This window comes from Ochotona curzoniae, unplaced genomic scaffold (genome assembly GCF_017591425.1).
Source record: "Ochotona curzoniae isolate NIBS_2020 unplaced genomic scaffold, NIBS_Ocur_1.0 scaffold_1852, whole genome shotgun sequence".
NCBI lineage: Eukaryota > Metazoa > Chordata > Mammalia > Lagomorpha > Ochotonidae > Ochotona > Ochotona curzoniae.
The window spans coordinates 35,506,808-35,530,595 of NW_024467087.1; the positions used below are offsets into that span (position 1 = coordinate 35,506,808).

The window sequence follows — 23,788 nt, forward strand, 5'->3', positions numbered from 1 at the left end:
TTGATTGTTTCCTTTGCTGTGCAGAAGTTTACAGACCTACCTGCAGCATCACTGACCCCAGGCTTTCCCCTCAGTAGCACTGGTCCTGTTGGAAGCTGGGCAGAGTGAAGTGTGTTTTCAGTTCAGGATCAATAAGGACCTGAGGGTCCTTTGGCCCCAGGGTAGCTGCCCTTCCACTGGGCCTGTACTTGAACGAGCTGGCAGGTCTCTTTGGAACTCCTGGCTTTCCACATCAAGAGCTAGTGCCTTTTGGGGTAAATGACCTTGTTGGGACTATAACAAGAGATCACGATGTGAAACATGTCAACATTGCTTACATTGTTCCCGCTATCTCACTTGCTTCTCATCCTCTTCATCTCTGGAGAAATAGACCACAAAGACAGCCTCTAAGCTGTCTGCCAAGCAGATATGAGTCTCCTCTCTAATCCTTGGTGATCTGTGCTAGCAGTCAACAGTCACAGGTGTGTTTTGACACTTCTTACCAGTGCCTAACACAGTGACTTCGGGAGGATATGTCAATTCAGAGATCAAATATGTCCACTTTATGCAACTGTATTTACATTTTAAGGTAAGCAGTAAACTTTCAATGTCTACATTTCAAATGCTTTTAAAAGGGGATTTCTGTCCACTGACTGTGTAGCAGGAATCTAGGCATCAAGTCATTTAATACTTAAGTTCTCAATTTTTGGATACGTGATTGTGTTCTAATATATGTGTGCAAGTACTATTACAGAAAAAGTTCAGTCATATCTATAAGAAGGTCTAAGGATCAAACTGTACATCACAATGAAAAAGAGAGAAACTATTTAAGAATATTTCTTTGTCTATTCTAACACAGATAAGCAGGAAGGGGACATGCTGATTTTTATCAGAGGAAGCTAGAAAGAGAAAAGTGGTGGAAGTGTATTCACCAGGAAGTGTACAGAGAATTGTGCCCTGAAAATTCTATAGTTAGCAGACAGTGGATTCCCAGCCTGAGTCACAGAAAAAAAATATATCAAAACCTAACCAAATAGGCATAACAAAAGGAACATCTGTGCACAGGAAGCACGTAGAACTCCAATGTTTGGCCCTGCGCTATAGCCTAGTGGCTGAAGTCCTTGCCTTGCACACGTCGGGAGCCCATATGGTCACTGGCTTTAATCATGGCAGCCCCACTTCCCATCCAGCTCCCTGTTCATGGCGTAGGAATGGAGTGGAAGATGCCCTAAAGCCTTGGGACCCTGCACCCATGTGGCAGACCCAGATGAAGCACCTGGCTCATGGTTCTGATCGGCTCAGCTCCTGGCATTGCGGCCGCTTGATGAGAGAACCAGCAGAAGGAAGATCTTCCTCTCTGTCTCTCCTCTCTGTATATCTGACTTTCCAATAAAAAATAATAAAAAATAAATCTTAGAAAAAATAAATTGTAAGTTTGCAGCAATAAGCCAAAATACTAGACGTAGTGAGGTGGTAGCTAGGAGGTCCTTTATTCCAGCAAGATGGGGGCTGGAGTGGAGGCAGAGAAAAAAGCGGACATCTCCTGCCATGGTAGCAGGAAGAAGCTTCAATGAAAATGGAAGGTGGGGCGCGATGACGAAGGACTGGGGTAGAGCTGGGCAGGGAAAGGGCCAGTACAAGAGGAAGAAGGAGGGAGGCACTCTGCAGCTCGCCGTTTTGTGACTGAGAGCGGCTGCATGGGGCTGTGAGGTTTTGGTGGATATGCTTGTTGGACCCACAAGGGATTAATAGGTGTGATTAGGGGGAGGGGCCGTAGAGGTTGGTGGGTGGGGCTTTCAGGTGCGTGTCATTTCAGGTGCGGAGGATTGGTGGGCAGCTGAAATGACACGAAATTTTCGAGCCACGGGGAGGAGAAGGAGGAACGTGGGGCCGGGTTCAAAGGCAGGGGTCTCATCAATCTGTGGAGCTATATTCAAGCCACTCCTCACATTAATAGCATGATCAGAAGTGATTGTCACCACAACACACGAGACTGCATGTTTCAAAAAGAAAACAGCAGGTATTGTAAGAGTACACTTGAGAAACATCACTTCATGTTTTCACAGGATTCCTTAAGTAGACTAAGCTGATTTCTCATCAGAAACCCTGTGGACAGCATGAAGATGCACAATCCAGGTCCTAAAGAATGAAACTGCCAAAGCAGAATAGGACGCAGCAGAACACTCATTTACACATGGATGTGAAATAAAGCGTTTCCAAAACAGAAGCTGAAAGATTGCCCATCATCACACTCCGTGTGCAAACAAGATACATACTGACGTGCTACAAACAGAAGCCAAGAATAAAAATTAACATAATGAAAGAAATTAATGACAAAATATCTCCTAGTAAAAGTACAAAGGAAATCCAAAGCAAACAATGGGTACAGGAACGGAAATGGGGAGGATGATGTTACCTATCAGTAGGAACCCTGAAACTAAATACCCTGAATTCTCCAAAGAATAAATAAAAACTGGCTAGATGGATTTAAAAAAACAGGATCCATCTATATTCTGCACACACACACACACAAACACCCTACCAAAAATACTTAAAGACTGCCATGAAAACATAGAAAAAGTAATTCCATACCCAACATTGACGAACCTGGAGGTTCATTGTAGTAAATCATATAAGGCAGGCATAGGAAAAAACAAAAACAAAAACAAAAAACCACTGCATGATCTTACATGTGCAATCAAAAAATTTCAAACTTGTGAAAACAGCGCTGATGCCTTGACATAACAAGCTAAGCCTCTACCTGCAGTGCCAGTATCTCCTATGGGCACCAGTTCTCATCCCTGCTTCTCCATTTCCCATTCACCTTCCAGTCTATGATTGGCAAAACAGTGAAGGATAGCTCTCATCCTTGGGCTTCTGCACCCTGGGGGAAACAGGAAAAAAACCCTGGCACCTAGCTTTGTATCGGCTCAACTCTGGCCATTGTGGTCATTGTGGAGGAGTGAATAGAACATCTCTCCCCCTCTCGGCTTAAATCTGTCTTAGAATATAAAATAAATAAATTTTAAATGAATTCATAAAAGTGGAGCAGAGTTTATCCTTGAAAGATAGTATTTGAAATTAAGAATTCCCCACTGCCACAAACTTTTTCTCCTTTTATATACCACTATAATTTTAATGCTTTTTTTGTCTTTCAAAATTTACCTCACGTGAATAAAATATAACATCTTTCCATATGATTATTGTTTGTTGTTCTGGCCAATTTTTCTACCTTTTCCTTTGTATCAGTTGAATCTTTATTTTGCAGAGCCATTAAGATATCTCAAAATAAAATAACTTGTCGTTAAAAAGTTAGATTTTATGTTGAAAATAAGTTTGTTTTCTCAAAAAAAAAAGAAGTAATCAAGTTGAAGAGGAAAAAAAAAAAACCATGGCAGAGTACAGAGTAGAATGGTGGATGCCCGGGGTTGATGGGTGAGGGGAAGAGGGGAATCTTGATCACAGGAAACAGGTTTCCAGTTATAAGATGAACAAGTTCTGTTGATCTGATATACGTCACAGTGTAAACATGTCAAATCATCATCACACTGTAGAATTTGAACATGTGCAGCCTTCATTTGTGAACTAACTTTGTTGAAAATAAAGCTCAATAATCTTGTCCAAAGATTCTGTCTGATAGCCATGCTAACAAGTTCATGGCAGAAGCACTGGCAACAACAGAATGAAGAAGCAACCCTGGAAACGAGAACTAACATTTGTTGAGGACCTACCCAATGTTACATGTAGGTTGCTGTTTGCAGAAGTAAACTGCACACCATTACTTCTGTTGTACAGACAGGACGCTGTTCAGGCTCAGGGAACAAAGCACAGGCTCAGTGAATTCTGGGAAGATGTCAAATGGACACTGAAGACTATCTGCAGGACCTTCCAGAGGCCAATCCTGGGATTGCTTGAGAATCAAGTAAATCAAATAGCAGGGCCTGGTGCAATGGCTCAGTTAGCTGACCCTCTCCTCATAAGCACTGAGATCACATATGGGAGCCAGTTCATATATCATCTGTCCCACTTCCCATCCAGATCCCTATTTATGGTCTAGGAAAGCATCACAGGAAGGCCCAAGTACCTGGGACCCTGTACCCATGTGAGAGACCCAGAGGAAAATCCAGGTTCCTGGCTGTGGATCAGATAAGTTCCGGTCATTGCGTCAATTTGGGGAGTGAACCAGAGGATGGAAGCTTTTTCTCTCTGTCTCTCCTTCTCTCTGTAAATCTGCCTTTCAAATAAAAATAAATCTTTTTTAAAAATTATAGTATAAAGACAAAATAGCTAGATCTGGAAAAAAAATTTGAGTAGAATAGAAACCTATGAATCATGTAACCCCAGCCAACAAATATCAATTAACCCGGAAGTGTAAATGGTGCTGTGGATTAGCAAATTAAGCTGCTGCTGGCAGCATCCACGCCCAACATGGGTGCCTCTTTGAAACCTGGTGCTTCACTTCCTATCTAACTCCCTGCTAATATGTCTGGGAAAGCAGTGGGGGATTGCCCAGGTGGTTGGGTCCTGTGGCAGTCTCAGCCCCAGCTATTGCCTTCATTTGGGGAGTGAACTAGTAGGTAGAAGAACTACCTCTCTCTGTCTCTTTATCTCTCTCCCTCTCACTCTGTAACTCTGTTTTTCATAAAACAAAAGAGATGTTTAAAAAAATCCAGAAAGAATGACAGAATTTTGAAAAACCTTGGCATTAATAAGCATCTCAGGGCCTGGTGTGGTAGCGTAGCGGTTAAAGTCCTCACCCTGCACGCATCAGGATTCCATAAGGGAGCCAGTTCTAAACCCAGTGGCCCTGCTTCCCATCCAAGTCCCTGCTTGTGCCCTGGGAAAGCACTTGAGGACAGCCCAAAGCCTTGGGACCCTACACCTGCGTAGGAAACCCAGAAACTCCCGGCTCCTGGATTTGGATAGGCTCAGCTTTGGCGATTGTACCTCTTAGGGAGTGAATCGATGGAGGGAAGATCTTCCTCTCTGTCTCCCCTCTTCTTTGTATATCTGACTTTCCAATAAAAAATAAATATTCAAAAAAATAAGTACATAAAGGAAGAATTATAAATGAACGACTCTGTGTGTGTCAAATCTCATAGCACTTACTGAATCACTATGGTAACCATGTTGACCACAGAAAGTCAAAAATATCAAATACTCTTACTATATGTGTTGGGTCCTGAATATGACTGAAAATGAACAGTAATTAACCTTATTTTTCACAACAAACACTGCTCAATGCTTCAATTGTATACATCTCCATGCCTCCACAAAAACATGCCCTTTCCTTCTTTCTCACACCCCAAATCCAGGAATTCATCAGGATAATGATAATGGTGATGATAGATAGATAGATAGATATTCTATACACTGGTTCACTTCCAAAATGGCTGCAACAGGTGGAGTTGACTGACCCAAACCCAGGAACCAGGAGCTTTTTCTGGATCTCCCACGTGGGTGCAGGGTCCCAAAGCCTTGGGAACCTGCACCCGCGTGGGAGACCCGGAAGAGGCTCCTGGCTCCGGATCGGCATAGCATCGGCTGTTGCGCTCACTTGGGGAGTGAATCATTGGACTGAAAATCTTCTTCTCTGTCTCTCCTCTGTATATCCGCCTTTCCAATAAAAAAATAATAAAAATAAATCTTTAAAAAAATAAAAAATAAAGAAATGTGATCATGAGAAAATGAGAACTATCGTAAATGTCATAGATTTTTACTCCATCATTTATGCTTATTCAGGTTGCTAACAGTTCATCCAGAGCTCTCATAGCGTAAGAGTAATCCTTTTCCTGTACTCATATAGCATAGAAGGAGGCGGAACCCTTTTTCCTAAACACCACCAGCTCAGTATACTGTGTTCTGAGTGTATCTAGTTTCTACCGTCCAACTCAGTGACGTTCAAACTGTAATTCAGAGGCCTACCGCCAGATGGCACCAAGAAACCATTGTTGTCATACTTCTCAAAATGACGCCTGGAAGGAGAGAATAAAAGCTCTGAAAACCCGGTTCATATCCAGACGTAAGGATACAAGTCGATATGCATTTTTACTTCTAGACGAAACATGGACTCCCAATGAAGCTGTTTACTATATCTTGACAATAGGATGCTGGACTTTCTGCCATTGTCCATGCTCTCAATGATGGACATATGACTGTGTATGAAGAACTATACTTTAGTAACGATATAGAGGAACTGGGGGGTGGGGTTGAATTGGGGAAGGGATAAGGGAAATGCCAGGGCCTATGGAACTGTATTATAAAATGATAATAATTTAAAAAGTGAAAAAAAACGAAACCCGGTTCTAGATTCTTTGACTACTCTTATGGTGCGAGGAAAGGGGCGGGGCGGGTTGGATGTGGACGACAGCTGTAAGAACAATGTAAAAGCCTGTGTTCCAAGTCCTCCATACACTACAACACAGCTCTGTCGTGTATGGCTGTCGCAGGCAGCCATATGGCAGTGAGGGAAGGAAGACTGGGGCACTCTTGGGTCTGGACAGCTGTGTCCACGGTGTCCTGCGGAGACACGACTGAGGGCAGATGGGAGAAGGTCTGCGAAGCCTGCAAAGGTAACAGGGTGCACCCCTGCTCTCTAGGCGCCAACACTCTCTAGTGGACACCTCAGTCTCCAGAAAGAGAGAAGACATAAAGCACTGAATGCGTTTTAGATTAGGATCAACAGCAAAAAGCACCATGCACTATGCATAGGGATTTTCTCACCAGAACGGGCATCGCAGCAAATAGACCCGTCAAGACTATTTGTTATGTCTTGCAACATGTGTTTCAGTCCTTAATTTTTATTTAAATGAACATAGAAATGACTGTGATGCTAGCTGGTAGCCAGAGCCAGGATCACAGCTCAGGGGAGGGGCCCACGGTGTTTGGAAACTTGGCTCAATGGATCAACCATAGTTTCTGGGATTTTACATATACCTGATGCAATAGCGGGTATCTCACCATATTCTGGTTATGAATAAATAAACAGTATTTCTGCAGGATCTCTAAAGGGAAGATTGCAAGTCCAGGCGTGGCCTGAGGCAACCACAAGGGGGCAACTGTGTCCAGTACTTGAGGTTCAGCCAGAGGAGACAGAAACACACTCAACTCATTTTTCATAACTTGCTTTATGCCTTGCTCCAGCCCCCACTCACACCAAGTGGAGAGTAGGAAGAAAGACACACAGAAACAAATCTTCTATCTGCCAGTTTATTTCCCAAATGCCTGTAATAGCCCAAGCTGAGCAGATCCAAATCCAGCAGGCTAGAGCATCCTTTGGCCTCCCACCTGGGTGCAGGGGCCCCAGGGTTTGGGCTTTCCTCTGCTGCTTTCCCAGGCCACAATCCTGGAGTTGATCCGAAGCAGAGCAGTGGGGACTAGAACTGGCACCCATATGAGCTGCTGCTGCCACAGGTGGAAGATTAACCTACAAAGCCACCAGTCCAAGTAGCTTACTCTTTCAATCAATTCCCAAGTATTTTCTCTTTTAATTACTTTAGCTACATACTTTTTCACAAATATAAACATTCAAACAAGACACAACTGCATATTTGTGGATTGGAAATTAATCTGTATCTCTCCCTGCCCTGACTCCATCCCTGGATGGGTCCCAGTAGGTGATGGCATACAAGCAAACACACACACACGCACACACTCACTCACAACCTTTTTCAAAAATGTGATTGCCATACTAATCTTCCTTAACAATTTACCTACTCTGTTTAAAAGTTTTGTAAAACATATGTAAATGGAAAAATGTCTTTTCTATCTAGCGTAAATTCTCAAGCTTTTATACACTTGAATTTCATTACTTTTTATAACTTTAACATATTTAACATGGTTATTCTTTGAGTATATTTATGCTAGTTCTCATTTGAAATCATCTTTTAATTTCTTTATTTTATTATATTTCATAAATCACAGAATTTAGCCAACTATCTGAGGTGTAGTTTTCTAATGTTTTCTCCAAAATTTTCATCGACCTTAGTGTTAGGTTTTAAGTTGGAATTTTTCTTTTTCTTTTTTTTTTTTTTTTGGTATTTTGTGTGTAAAAAAACCTCAAAGATCATACTTTCTGACCATAGCGTTTTACTTTATTGATACACAGAGAACAGATTTCATGAATTTCAAAGACTTAATGCGAGGAATGCAACGACTCTTCCATTCTCCCCATGCCCGTTCCTCTCACTGTCCCTCCCTCCTCCTTCCTTCCTTCCTATCAATGTGTGTGGTAACATATTTACAGATTATTTTATACTCACAGATCATATTGTAATAACCGAATGTCCCGGGGTGATGGAGGAGCCCCAGGAAGTATAGATCATTAGGAACCCAGCTGGTAGGGATGCCCCTCCTCCATCATCCATCACCCAGAGGGCTGTGCGGGGAAGGGTGGGGCCACGCTAGCAGGGTGAGTCCTCTGAGCACATCTCAAGCCTCTTCTTCTCAAAGGGAGGCTGCTCAGGGGCCTCTGGGGAGGGTGGAGGATGAACCTCATTCCACTCCTGCATCCACCTGCCTGCATGGGAGACCAAGGTGCTGTGAGCCTGAGCCAGGTCATCTGTGAAGTGGAACTGAACTCACAGTCTGACAGAGCTGTTCCAGGCCTAAGGGAGGAACCTGGGCAGAGCACAGGGCATGGAGTGGGGCTTCTCCTGTTCTTTCACATGTGAGGCACAGCAGGAGGGGCTGTCTGAGCCCAGGACAAAGGCAGGCACTGAGGGAGTCCTTTCTCTCCATTTCCCTGATGGGAGCACACGTGTTGGGTGAGGGAGGCAAACACCTCAGTGATGGGCCCTGGGTGCAAAGTTTAAAAGACGGGAAGGTATCCACATTGTTGGATATTTCCTAATCTCACAATGTCTGTTTACCCTCTCACCTGTAACAAACCCAAATCCAGGGCCCAGGGCTGGGATCACAGATGTGTGTGTGTACGTGTGTGTGTGTGTGTGTGTGTGTGTTTATATACCTATATCTCTCCTTGTAAGTGTGAACTCACCTGGTGAGCTCTATGATTTCCAGAGAAGCCAGGGCAGTGTCCTCAGGGACAACACCTACATTGTTCAATGCAATTTTCAGTGCTGGGTCCTTGGTTCATGCACTGTGGCCACATCACACCATTTCAGCAACCTGATGCCAGTGGAAAGGCCAAAATCCAAACATTACCAGCATTCACTGACACTGAATTAATCATCTTTATGTTTGTCAGTAGCTATCAGTACTGATAAATGATTAGTAGTGGGAGGTGTCTCATTTGCTCTAATGTGGAAATAAACGGATAATGAGTGTTATTAGCATCTGGCTAAGTACAAGCGTCAAATTCAAGATATGAAGTCTTAATACCAACTTTGAATATTGTCCAATTTCAAGAGATTGAAGATTTAAATATGTATACACATATTCCTTGGACTTCTCTCTGTATAGCATGCTCTTTCTGTGTCCCTGTCTTGTCTCATAAAGGAAAACATTAGAGGGACTAGTGTTGTGGCATATCAGATTAAGCCTCTGCCTGTTTTTTGCCAACATCTCAGAAGGGCAGCAGTTCAAATCCTGGCTGATCCCTCTTCCAATCCACTTCCTTGTTAATATGTCTGGGCAAGCAACAAAGGACAGCTCAAATGTTTAGAAGCTGCACAGACACAGAGGAAACCCAGATGAACCGCCTTCCCCCCCACCGGCTCCCGGTTTCAACTGTTATGGGGAGTGAAACAGTAGATGAAAAATACCCCCTCTGTCTCTCCTTCTCCATAACTCTGCATTTCAAAGAACAATTAGATCTTTTAAAAGGCAAAACTACAAAGAAGAGTTTTATACATCCCTTATTAACAGTCTTCTTTCATTTCTCACGGTTTATCCCACTGATTCTGTCCCTAACACAGCAGAGAATACACTCTCACCAAGGAGTCACATCACATTTACTTTGCCATGAGAACTACCTATATTTTATTACAACATTAATATGTAAATCTGAGTTTAAATGGGTTCATTTCCTATCTGGCCGATGAAGGTGCCAACACCTGAACTCAACATTGAGTCTCAGCAGAAACAGTAAGTCACGTTGTAACACCTGTAGCAAAGGAAGTACAGGTCTCTGACACTGGGTGAGCTTATCTGCAGGAGTGCTGGGACACCTTCCCACTCCCTCAATAACTAAAGCCAACTGGACTCCTGATGCCACATTATTTGGTTCATAGGTATATATTATGAATTAAACTTGTTTCCTCATTTTATGACCTTGTCACACATTCCACATGATGTGACATTAATATTCCTGTTTCCAAGAAATATAGTAGTATGTATGTGTTTATACATTATTTGACTTATGAATTGAACTTGTCAAAATGTTAAAAATTTAAAAATTTCGCATTGCTGTGACCTTATTGAACCCTTTATACCTTCCTGTATTATTTGAAATGTTTTAAAACCACATCAGAAAAGGCAGGAAACGCCATCCTGGTCAACAAGCTTCTCACAACGTCAGGTTTCCATGGCAACCGTGAGGCACAGTCTGGTCCTGCACAGCGGAAATGACTGCAGGGCCTTTATGTGAAAGCAAACAGCTTCACTCTTAGGCCACCTGAGGAAGTAATTAGAGAAAGCAGGCTGGGAGGCAGGCCACTGGAGGAACTCTGCCCAGGTGGTGAGGACAAAGCATGTCCTGTTGTCAGGAGTCTGGTTGGCTTTAGTTATTGAGGGAGTGGGGAGGTGTCCCAGCACTCCTGCAGATAAGCTCACCCAGTGTCAGAGACCTGTACTTCCTTTGCTACAGGTGTTACAACGTGACTTACTGTTTCTGCTGAGACTCAATGTTGAGTTCAGGTGTTGGCACCTTCATCACTCACTAAAATTTCCTATGTCCCTCACCCTCATGCTTCTTACATTCTTCACAGATCATTACTAGAACTGCACTTCATTAAGGTTTTCAAAAGATTTGATGTTATGATCCAATAGTTCCTTCCTTATTAAATAGCTAGAATCTTTTATGAAAAAAACTTTCATCATTCATTAGGTTATGTTGAGAACAGGATGATTTATGGAAAAATAAAGTGAATGTTTACTTATTTTGCAGTATTTTAACTTTACATAATAGTGATTTGTTTTCCAAGGACATTCCAAATTGACCAGTTTGTTTTGTTTCTCCTTTAGAAACTCATCTGCACTTCATAGATGTATGTGCCATGTCTTTTAACCCATTGTAGTCTTATTTTATGCTTGTTGTCCCATGTTTACCTATTGGAAGCTACTTCCACTTGATTTCTGAATTCTTCTGACATGTTTTAGAGTCTCATACGTTCCTGAATAATCTGTAATAAAACCTCCCCTAAACCTGGAATTATCCATTTTTCCATGGGGATATTCATTTCCTTTTAGTGGGTAATGATTTTATCGAAATCAATCTGGATTCCAGGGTTTCTAATTGCCATGGGATTATTGTTTCTTACCATATGGAAGCATGGAGCTTCTAAATTTGTGTAAAATTATACTGAGCATTTATTTTTTAAAGCAGAATTACAGACAATTTTTTAAATTTTTAATTGAAAGAGTAACAGAGAGACAGAGAGAGAGAAAAAGAGAGAGAGAAATAGATCTTCCATCTTTTGATTCACTGCTCAAATACATGCAACATCCAATGCTCAGCCAACTCAAAGCCAGTATTCTGAAACTTTATCTAACTCTCTCACTTGGGGGCAGGGGCCAAGCACTTGGAATACCTCCAGCTGCCTTCTCAGTTGCGTTACCAGGGAGCTAAATCAGAAGCAGAGCAACACGTACTTAAATTTGTTGCACTCAGATATGAGATGTTGGCATTAAAAACGGAGACTTATTCTGTGACTTAAAATTGTGACTTACTGTGTCACAATGCCAGCCTCCGGGTGTTGGTTTACCAAGCCAGCCAGCACATTGACATTCCACATTTTATTTGCTGTGAGGTGAGTTCCTTGATCAAAAGCACTGTACCATGACAGTGAACAAGGCATGCCATAAGTTCACAGATGGTAGTTTTAGCAGATGCACTCTTAAAGAAGATACTTCACAGGGGATATACATATCTGTATGTGGGGGTTTGAAATTAATTTGAGCAACCCAGCCAAGAAATTCAAGACTGAGACCAATGCTGGGCAACTGTACCTGACAGGGATGGTGACACTGCACAATGATGTCAATGTGGTAGTAGTGGAAGAGGGCTCCAAGGCCCAGAAGAAATTTAAGTGTCTTATGCTGAAGTGGATAAAGTGGGATGAGCAGACATCTAACATAAAGGAAGATAATGATAAGGAATTTGATGAAGAAGCTGTGAAGAAAACCAACAACTTGTGTGCTAGTCTGGGAGGGTACTGCCAAAGACCAGAAGTTTGGAGAGATGAAGTTCAAACAGTGCCCTACAGAAACTATGGCTTCTGAGCAAATCAAAAAGCATGTGCTGCACATTGCTGGGACTTCACACTGAATGAATCTGTGTTGGGGGATGCCGACTGACACTCCTACAAGCCCGTGCCTCTTACTCCTTGCCTCTGTCCTCTCTTACTCTGCTTCCCAGCCCATCCCCACTTGTGTGTGTTATCTCAGAACTGTGCCAAGTAGACACTGGGAAAAAGGGACACTTCCTTGCTCCTTTCCCAGTCAGGCTGGTGCTGCCCCTTATTCCCCTCATATGCATATAAATTAAAAGTTTTGTTTTTTAAAAAAAGAGTATCAGCATTTTGTTAGAGTAGTTCAACGTACTTTTCAGTGATTTTTCAAATTTAGATGGCATGCTTTTACATTATTCAGTTGTTTACTGTAATTTTTATGCAGTGAAATTTCACTGCTTTAATTATACTCTACGTTTCCAAATATAACTTTATGTAATATTTTCTATGGTTTTTCATGATTCTTTCTATTAATGAACCAGTACTACACTCTTAGATCCATATATGTTGTCACATTTTAGTAACTGCTAGAAATGACTGCCACTCCATCCCATTACTTCTCTTACGAGGTTTACTTGATAAGTGTTTCTGTTTGTCCTGCCAAATAATTTTGAGAAGAAACTCAGCTAAATTCATGAGAAAACTACGATATTTTCGGTGGTCCTTACCCATACCTTAAGATATAAATTACTTTGTTTTTCTACAGTACAGGAACCTGATTAGGTGACATCTAATCTCACCACACGCAGACTTCAAGGACCATTATGATGAAATAGAGAAGGAATGCATATGGTCGTTCATGTGATGACAAGCTGTGGCACTGGACATTAGAGATTAGTAGTTATTTTGTGTTTTCACCATAACAACACCTACTTTCTGTAGCCCCTTTTATAAACTTCCAAACACCCTCATCCAGCAGAGTTCTTGAGAATAGAAAGTCTTTTATGCTCTTATCTGTCTACCGATTAAATGTTCTTTCCTTTCCTGAAAACCTTGTCCTCATTATTTTGATTGGCACTGGGGACAGGGACTAAGCTTTCAGTAACAATCTGAGGAACTCAAAACTTTCAAGGAGAGCAAAACAAACAACCCAGTTAAGAAATGGACAAAGACGCTGAATAAACATTTTCAAAAGAAGAAATACAAATGGCTGACAAGCAAGTTAAAATGATTCACAATCACTAACCACAGAGCAATATAAGTAAAAATCACAAGGAGTTAGCGTCTCACTCAATTTAGAATGACTACTATCAAAAAGAATAAAACAAATGCTAATGAAGAAGATATGGAGAAAAGGGAACTCTTATACACTGTTGGTGTGGATACAAATTAGTACAGACATTATGGGAAACAGTATGGAAGTTACTGAAAACACTAAAAATAAGTCCACCTTATGACCAAACTATTCCACTTCTGGAAATATATTTTAAGTAGATTAAGTCAGAATATTAAAGGTATGCCTGAACTATCATGCTTGTTGTGGCACTATTTACGATGGAAAATATTCAGAATCAACCTAGATGTCCAGAAATAATTACCACAAGAAAACACAATAAAATACATAATGGATTATTTATCAGTTATAAAAAATGAAATCCTCTTATTTGCAACAAAGAGGACAGAATTGGAGATCAATATGCCAAGTGAAATAAACCAGATACAAAATGACAAATACTACATGTATTCTCTCATATGTTCTCTCATATGTGGAAATTTAATAAATAAATGTATATGAAAATATGAATGTCATGTCGATTAGCTATATATATATTTATAGATATTGTTTTCACTGATTTTTACTCCTTATATAATGATATGTATGTCCTTCCCCATTTTATGATATTAATATATCTGTCTCTGATTTCTTTGGCTTTGTATTTCCCAGGTATATACTTACTTCCAAAATTTTGAAATCTCACTGTGTAGATATATGTATGTTTTTTATTTAGAGCCTACAATGGACTTTGTCATGTGACTCATTCTGAAAACCACCTTTATTTTTATGAATATTTATATCCATTTTTAAAAAGCTTATTTTTTAATTTCAAAAATTGATTTACTGTGAAACTACAGTAAAAAACAGTTATGCATAATTTTTAAAGATATATTTATTTTTTACTGCAAAGGCAGATTTACAAAGAGAAGGGGAAACAGAGAGAAAGATCATTTATCCACTAGTTCACTCCCCAAATAGCCTCAAATACCAGAGCTGAGCTGATCTGAAGCCAGAAGCCAGGAGCTTCTTTTGGATATCCCATAGAGATGCAGGGTCCCAAGGCTTTGGACCATCCTCTACTGCTTTCCCAGGCCACAAGCAGGGAACTGGCTGGAAAGTGGAGCAGCTGGAACATAAACCAAAGCCCAGATGGAATGCTGGTGCTTACAGGCAGAGGATCAGCCAGTTGAGCCATCACACCAATCCAGATAAAACTTCTAAAATGCATAAAATAACAAAGTTCCATATACCCATAGTAGGAAGTAAGCCATTACATACGCATTTGATACTCACTTTGAAGCTTCTCTTTTTGTATTAACCTCTTTTTACTAAGCAGTAAATAGTGCCTAGCATTTAGATATTTAATTCTTGAAACCGCTATATTTTGGTACAGTCATTCCCTTTAAGGTGTGCATTCCCTTTAAGCTGTACATGTTAAAGTGAAATACGATATTCTTGTATATGTGGAGGAAGTAAGAGATACAGACACAGTTTAGCACCACACATGTCTGCTTTATAAATTCTTTTTTGGTGCTTCTGAAAGGGACCCAGTCATTTCCAAATTCTAGGCTGTAGGGAGGAGTAACTGAATAAGCAGGTGTTTTGTCTGTTACTTTATGAGAACCTTTCTTTGTTTCTAATCTTGTAACTTCCCTCATGATAAACTAAGTCAAAATAATATCTCAGTTTATCTTAAATGTGAAACATTTTTTTCACATGTCAGGAAGTAAGTTCCTTCCATTCACACAGTAACTCTTCTAGCACTAAGCTGTGCATCTAGAAACTAATCTAGGACATCCTAGTGAAAAGTAACAGTATTCTGGGAATTTTTTTTAATGTATCCAAACTATTTCCTAAAGCTCTTTGTTGGATTAAGGATGCATCCTGTTTAGAACTCGATGTGATATTGAATTGCAAATGCTAAGCGTTTGTATACTTCCCTTCCCTTTTCAATATTTTCTAGTTGCACAAAGGTCTTTCAATGATGTTTTACAAAAATCAATGATTTATTTTAAAGTGAAGAAGAAAGAGAAAGAGGGAAGTGGGGGAGGAGGGAGACAGAGAGAGAAATGCCCAGTCTCCAGTATACCCACTCCCAAAATGCCCTTCAACAGCCAGGATTGGATCCATTGAAAGGTAGGAGCCAGCAACTCAATTTGTGTCTCTCATAAGGGACAGGAATCCGGCTAAGTAACTGAACCATTGTTTGCCACTTTCAGGGTGTGCATCAACAGAAAGCTGGAATCAGGAAGAAGAGCCACCAAATGCAGGCACTCCGATGCTGAATGTGGATGTTCCAAGTTGTGTCTGAAGCACTATGCCAAAAGCCTGCATTTTGAACATATTTAATTATTCCTAGAGCCCTCTGTTTAATGAGACTCTGTTTCGAAAACTCTGCATGCTGCGACATCAGGATTCTCTCTTTCTGGAAACTGACATACTGAGCACTGGCCATTTCATGTAGTCTCTCAGCTATTCCCTACCCTTTGGCTTCGCTGTTTCCCTGAGCAGGTAGGTAAGCAGAGAGCCTACTGTCACCTCAGGCTTTACGTGGATGGGAATAGAGAGAAATATACTGTGAGACTGCACTCATTTTGTAGCCTTCCACTATCGGGGAGATGGAGATATGTTTTGATTGCAGAATGTCAGGTTTACTCAGGAGATGTGTTTGCTCCTCTCCTAGGCATCTGTACAATTCCCCAGAAGCTGACAAACTGGAGATTCCATGTGAGTAGAATTTTAAGTTAGGGCTGAGTCACCCCAGTACCTAATTCCTTTGCCTTAGGGATGTTTCCATTAATATACTAAGTCACTTACTGTGGGTAGGACTGGAAATATTTATTTATTTATACTATTTTTTCACTCCCAATATCAAGACACTATAATTGTAGAAAAAAATGGAAGATGAGGGATAGGAAAATGTCATAAACTATTAAAAGTGTAATACTCATGGGTAAATGCTATTAACAGCTGAATATTTTCAAAAGTTATGAGCAATGAGATGGTATCTTAATTACAGTTTTGTAAATTTTTTCAATAATAATATTATAAAGATTAATAAATACCAACTAATGGGAACCTTTATAATTACAAAAATATCAGTAGAAACAGTAATAGTCAACTTAGGTATGAAAGTAATGATAAGGGCCCAGCACAATAGCCTAGTGGCTAAATCCTCATCTTGCAACTACCAGGATCCCATATGGGCACTGGATCATATCCCAGCTGCTCCAGGTCCTATTCAGCTCACTGTCTGTGATCTGGGAAAGCAGTAGAGGATGGTCCAACACCTCAAGACCCTGCATCCACATGAGAAACCCAGAAGAATCTCTTGGATCCTGACTTCAGATTGGTTCAGCTCTGGCAATTGAAGTTATATGGGGAGTGAACCAGTGGATGGAAGATCTTTCTCTTTGTCTCTCCTTCTAACTTTCCAATAAAAATAAATCATTTTTTTTAAAAAGAGACAAAGTAATGGCAAAATGGCTAATGCTTACAGCGATTTCCTCGTGCCCACTTAATCCTCTGTAACATGTGAGAAGATACTGTGACTTGATTACCAATAGGGGAACTATGGTGTAGTGGGGTTAGGGCTGGTAAGTGGCAAAGGTTGAATGCCACCAATGCAGCTGCCTGACTGGTAAGGAGATACACCTTCCCCATGTATGCCATAGCCTCTCAGAATATCGCCTTCACCCTCACTGCTCATCAAGGAAAAGTAAAAGAAATGAAACTGCAATAGTATGATTTTTCCCAGTTGGTTAGTCAGAGATTGAAAATATTGGTGAAAAAAGCATTACTGCTTGGGATTTGTGGAAATGTCTCCTGTAAAATTGTAGAAGGGACTGCCTGCTTCGTATCTCCCTTCCTGTGTCGCAGAATGTTTCCCTTACAAAATAGGTGCCTCTCCTGCGGGCCAGGCTGATACTGTTTCTGCTTCTTGGTGACCTTATTATTTTGTATATTTATGAGAAGAATACATGTACACAAAGACAGGAAATATAATAGCAATAGTCAAACATAATGTCCAAAGAGAACTGTTTGTAATGCTTTCATCTGTATTAAGCACTTCCACAAATTCTCCTATACAAACATTTATGCATTATAGATGTGCTTTTATGTGTCTACACAAGACTAATCTCATTATTTTCAATTGCTTTCATTACCAAATTAGGTTGAATTTGGTCTCTAAACAAAATCTATCCAAGCCTTAGGCCCCTGTAACTTGAATACAGCCTTATTGGAAACAGAATCTGTGCACATACCATCAAGGAATTCAATCATCTGCTACTTCCTGTGTTAACTTTTGTCCTAAGCATAAACTGCAAGATGAATGAATATTCCTCAAGAAGGAAGTGATGTGTGTGGCAGGACACTGTGGCCCAAATCCACCCAATGGCTTTCTGTAAGTCTGCTATGAAAAGGAGGCATCTCAATGTCCAGGGATACAGATGGCCTCCAGAGAAGAGGTGCAGCTTTTCCTTATGCTGAGAAAGTCCTATGTGAGAGAAACAAAAGTATTATAGAGGACTTTTTGAGTTTGCTGGTTAAATAGAGAGCTATTTTAGCAAAAATTAATCTGTGCCAATTGAGACTTGTATATTGTATTTGCATTTACTGTTATCTTTCCATGCAAATAAGTCTATTTAAAAAATATATTTACTTATTTTATTTGGAAGGCAGAATTACAGAAAGAGAGGGAGAGTGAAAGAAAGAGATCGTCCATCCCCTGGTTCATTCCCCATATTGCTGAGATGGCCAGGTTTGGGGTAGACTAAATGATGCCAAAGTTCCATCCAGATTTGCCACACAGGTGACAGGGGCCCAAGTTTTCTTCTGTCTTCCCAGGATCATTAGCTGTGAACTGAATGGGAACTGGAACAGCTGGCAATAGAACTCGTGCTCATATGGGATGCAATGGTCCAACTCAACTGTACCACAATATTGGTCCATACATAATCTTTCTTTTTTTCTTTTTAAAGATTTATTTATTTATTGGAAAGTCAGATATACAGAGAGGAGGAGAGACAGAGAGGAAGATCTTCCACCCAATGATTCACTCCCCAAGTGAGCGCAACGGCTGATGCTATGCCAATCTGAAGCCAGGATCCAGGAACTTCTTCCAGGTCTCCCACATGGGTGCCGTGTCCCAAGGCTTTGGGCCGTCCTCAACTGCTTTCGCGGGCCACAAGCAGGGAGCTGGATGGGAAGTGGAGCTGCCAAGATTAGAACCGGTGCCCATGTGGGATCAAGGTGAGGAGTTTAGCCGCTAGGCCATGCCGCCGCCGGGCCCCATACATAATCTTTCAAACAATTTAAAAATGTACCTCAGTTTTGGAAGCCAGTGTGATGGCTCAACCAGCCAATTCTCTGCCTGAAAGCACCAGAACCCTCTTTTGGGCACCAGTACGTATCTCTTCTGCTCTACTTCCCATCCAGCCCCTTGCCTGTGGCCTGGAAATACAGTAGAACTCTGCCCAAAGCCTTGGAATCCTGCACCCACATGAGAGACCTGGAGGAAACCCCTGGCTCCTGGCTTTAGATCAGCTTAGCTCCAGCTGTTGTGGCCTTCTGGGGAGTGAACCAGTATATAGAAGATCTCTTGTCTTTCAATCTCTCTGTAAATTTGCCTGCCCAATGAAAATAAATACATCTTAAAAAAATTTTTTTAAAGCCAAACTTGTTTTATTTTATGGGAGCTCTTAATTTTTTCATCATTGTCATGACTAAAATACAGCTGTTTTAGTGTCTTCTATTAAAAATAATAGTATATTTAACTCCATTGTAAGAATTTCTACATTAATTAAGATTTTGGTTTTCTTCTTTCCTTTTATTTTATTTTTGATTTTATGGTACAATTCCATAGACTCTGGGATTTCCCTTACTTCTTCCCCCCAACCCCCTCATAGATTTCCCCCATATTATTACAATAGTATAGTCCTTCATAAGCAGTCACAAATCCATTATTATGTAATTTAAATGTGTCCTGACATTGCTGATACAGACAATGGCAGATAGTCCAGCATCCTATTGTGAAGATATATCCAACAGTTTCATTGGGAGTCCATCTATGATTTGAATATAGAGATGCATAAGATGCAAACTGCATTGTATCTTCACATCTGGATATGATAGTCTCTATTACACAGTTACTATACATTCCCTTAAATGAGAAGTCATAAGACAAAAATCAACAACAGGAATAAAGTCAAACAAAATTTATAAACACCATGGAGTTAAGTAATATGCTACTGAATAACCATTGTGCTGATGAAGAAATGAAAAAGAAACACAAAACTCCTTGGAGAAAATGATATTGTGTGATCTATGAGTTGGTGAAGAATTTAAAAAGGAAAAAAAGCTATTTTGAAGAAATAGAAATAAAAACAAAAAGATCAAAACCCATGTGTTGCAGCAAAAACAATATTGAAATGGTTACTGATCTTATAATTTACATTAAGATTGTCATATCAGAGAGAATATATGGTATTTGTCCTTTTGGGATTGACTCATTTCACTGAGCATAATGGTCTCTAGTTGGGATCATTTTGTTGCAAATAGTATGATTTCATTCTTTTTAATGGCTGAGTAGTATTCCATGGAGTAGATACACCACAGTTTCTTGATCCATTCCTCTTTTGATGGGCATTTGGGCTGTTTCCATGTCTTTGCTATTGTAGATTGTACTGCTGTAAATATAGGATCTGTTTCTGATATGCTGATTTTATTTCCTGTGGATATATTCCCAGCAGTGGGATAGCTGGGACATATAGCAGGTCAATTTTCAGTTCTCTAAGCATTCTCCATACTCACTTCTACAGTGGCTGTACTAGCCTATACTCCCACCCTCAGTGAAGGAGGGTGCCTTTCTCCCCACATCCATGCAGCAATTCATCCCTGGAATGTAGGGATGATTTAACTTTTGCAAATCAATAATGTACATCACATCAACAAATTGATAAATAAAAATCATATGATCATTTTAATAGATGCAGAGAAGACATTTGATAAAATTCAACATCACTTTATGCTAAAAACCTTAAGCAAGATAGGCATAGAAGATTTTGGTTTTGAAACAGCTGAATATCAAACTTTATACTAACATATTACATCCAGAATATTTTATTTAAAAAGTTCTTGTTCCTCCACACATTAGAGAAAATAAAAATGATTGCTGAGAGACATATCTAAACTATGTCTCCACATCTGAACATGTCAGTCTCCACTACACTTCTACTATACATATGTCTCTCTGCATTCAGACCCAAAGATGGACTCTCAGTGAAATAGTTGATTACATCCTGACACTAGGATGCTGGATTCTCTAACATTGTTCATTCCCACAATTTTGGGAAACACTTCAATAGTGGCATCATGCAATGACTTATGACGACTGTTCATGAAGAACCACCCATTGTAATACTAGAGGGGAAATCAATGGGGAGGGAGGGAACTTGGGGAAAGGGAACAGGAAATCCCAGAGCCTATGGAACTGTATCATAAAACAATAATATAAAAAAATTTAAAAGAATGGTTGTGAATCTCGCAGGCAGGAAATTATAGCTCATCATTTTCATTATAACTCAGATTGATGCTTTTTAGAATTTCATCCAGTGGATCTGCTCTCAAGCCATTGTCACACCATGGTAATGATAAGATGTAAATTAATTTTCCTGATAAATACAATCTTAAATAATATCTGGTGAGGGAAATCATTACTTGCAATTACACAGAATATAGAATGAGCAGGGCTGTGCTGTAGCTAGTTTTTTTAAAATAAATTCATATTTATATAATATACATGCATCAAATCTTTGTATGGAAATAATTCATTATTCTGGTACAACGGAAGTTTGGACCAACATTCTATTGCAAACAGGTTCATTTGATACAATTACGGACCAAATTCCAGTAACATTCACACAGTCTAAAAACATAGAATATGATAAATTTTTTGTAAAGTCATGGAGTTGTGCAAACATTGTAAAGTCCCCATTAAGTGAAGAATGAGGACTGGGGTGGAGGAGATCAAGACGGATATTAACTGAGTATAGAAAATTATTTGAATAATCAAGATGGCAGAATAGGGTAAGGACACATTTAAGCAGATGGAGGATCAGGGTAAAGCAGAGAGGACACATTCCAGGCAATAGGAGAGGACAGACTGACAGCAGAGGTGCACCTGGAGACTGTTGGACACAGAAAAGCAGCAGAGACAACAGCGCGGTGTTGCAGTGACCAGATACCCCAGTGGCAATCAGTGAGCAGCAATCTGAGCTGCACTGGCAGCTGGAGCTCCACCAGCAGCCAGGTGAGAAGAGGAGTTCATGGGAAGCTCAGGAGGTGTACCCAAAGATCATCCCATCCTGCTGATTTGTTTGATTCAACCAAAAGCAGAGACAGAGTAACAGATCCCAAATAGGTAGTGAGGGAACAGGATGAATTTCACAGCCCAGATCCCCACCTGGGCCACATCAGATGTCATTTTGTGTAAGGAGGCAAAGAAAGTGGAAGTGGACTGTGCATGCTCTAAGCTGAGAGTTAAATCATTTCTGGCTTGGTGCATTGTACTGATATGGCATCCTACAAGTTCCACCCAGAATAGGTCTGGGTAGCCACCAGACCTAATGGCCAGCAAATCCGGGACTCCACCAGTGGCACATCAACCATCATTTTTTACAGTGTGGCAATGACTGTGAAACTAGAGGGACAACAGTGAACTGAGCATGTGCTGAACTAGGAGCAAATTCACTTCCTGTTCAGTGTATTGCACTGGTCACACAGGGAAAATAATACCAACTTTGGAATCCTACAGGTCAAAATAGGTCCATGTGGCCCTTAGACCTAACAGCCAGCAGGTTCTGGCAAGACCAGCATCATCAACAACCTAGTTATTTAGGACACCTGGTGTCTCCCTAATCCTGGGAACTGCTCGAACTCAAACTGGAAGAAAGGTTGTACAGACCACAGTGCAGCCACAACACAGGATCATAGGAGGTAGAGAGTGGTTAACCAGGAGCTGGGGTTTCGGAGACCATGGTATAAATCTAACACAAGAGCCCAGACCTGGAACTCTCCGGAGGGAGTGGCACAAGTGACTGCAAAGAGTCGATTACCAATTGCAATAAGTAAAATTGAACTGTAGACCTGTGGGTGACACAGATTAGAAACCTACCCTAAGGAGAAGAATCTGCCTACCAGAACTACAATGACCAAGAGCAAAAGAAGAGACAGAGACACCATGAATATTACTTAAGATGCCCCTGCAAAGGTGCAAAAATTCTTGCCAATTCAGAGTTAACTGAGGAATACATCCAGGAAATGGGAAATACAGAATTCAGGAACTCATTGTAAGGTTTCTTATTAACAAGAAGAAGCACATACAGGAATTCCAGAAATTTGAGGGTTATATTACAGGAAATAGCAGCAATGAATCAAAGGAAAGCTGACTGTTAGAATTTAAGAATGCAAGGGAGCAAATTAAAAATGCAGTGAAAGTCTCAATAATAGAAAGAATGAGGCAGAAGAAAGAATCTCAGAATTGGGAGATATTTCTTGCTGCAACGTTGAAACAATCAAAAAGCTAGAAGAGGAACTGAGTCTAATCAAGAAAAGTATTCAAGAATTAAAGGGACACTAATAAAAGGCCAAATATAAAAGTCATAGGAGTTCCAGAAGGCACAAAAAGAGAAGCTGTGTTGAAAAAATATATTTAGCAAAGCAATAAAGGAAAACATCCTTAATCTGGAGAAAGAATTGGGAGACAGAATACATGAGGGACAAAGAACTCCCAACAGGGTTGTCCATAAACAATCTTCACCACAACGTGGTGATAATCAAGCTCTCTTCAGTCAAACATAAGGAAAAGATCCTTATATATGCATATGAAAAAAAATTAGACACATAGAGGAATGGCAATAATTCACAGCTGATCTTTCACAGGAAACTCTACAGGCCAGAAGAGAATGGAACAACATACTCCAGATTTGAAGAGGAAAAAAATTGTCAGTACAGAATAACGTACCCAGCAAAGCTTTCCTTGTATTTGAAAATGAAATGAAATTCTTCCACAGTAAAAAAAAAAAAAAAAAAAAAAAAAAAAGGAGAGAGAGAACTCAAAGAATTCACTTCTTTTAGACCTTCCCTACAAATGATACCTAAAGATGTAGTTTTGACAGAGAAA

The 23,788-nt window shown here is 40.3% G+C and overlaps 1 protein-coding gene across 1 annotated transcript in view; it reads left to right on the top strand.

The window, feature by feature from the left end:
- Positions 1–23,788, top strand: part of LOC121169073 (nuclear RNA export factor 1-like) — a 74,097-nt gene that overhangs the window by 14,265 nt on the left and 36,044 nt on the right. The window contains exon 18 of the mRNA XM_040999541.1: positions 12,116–12,311. Within this exon, the coding sequence (XP_040855475.1) occupies positions 12,116–12,311 (196 nt within the window). The remainder of the gene's footprint in view (positions 1–12,115; positions 12,312–23,788) is intronic.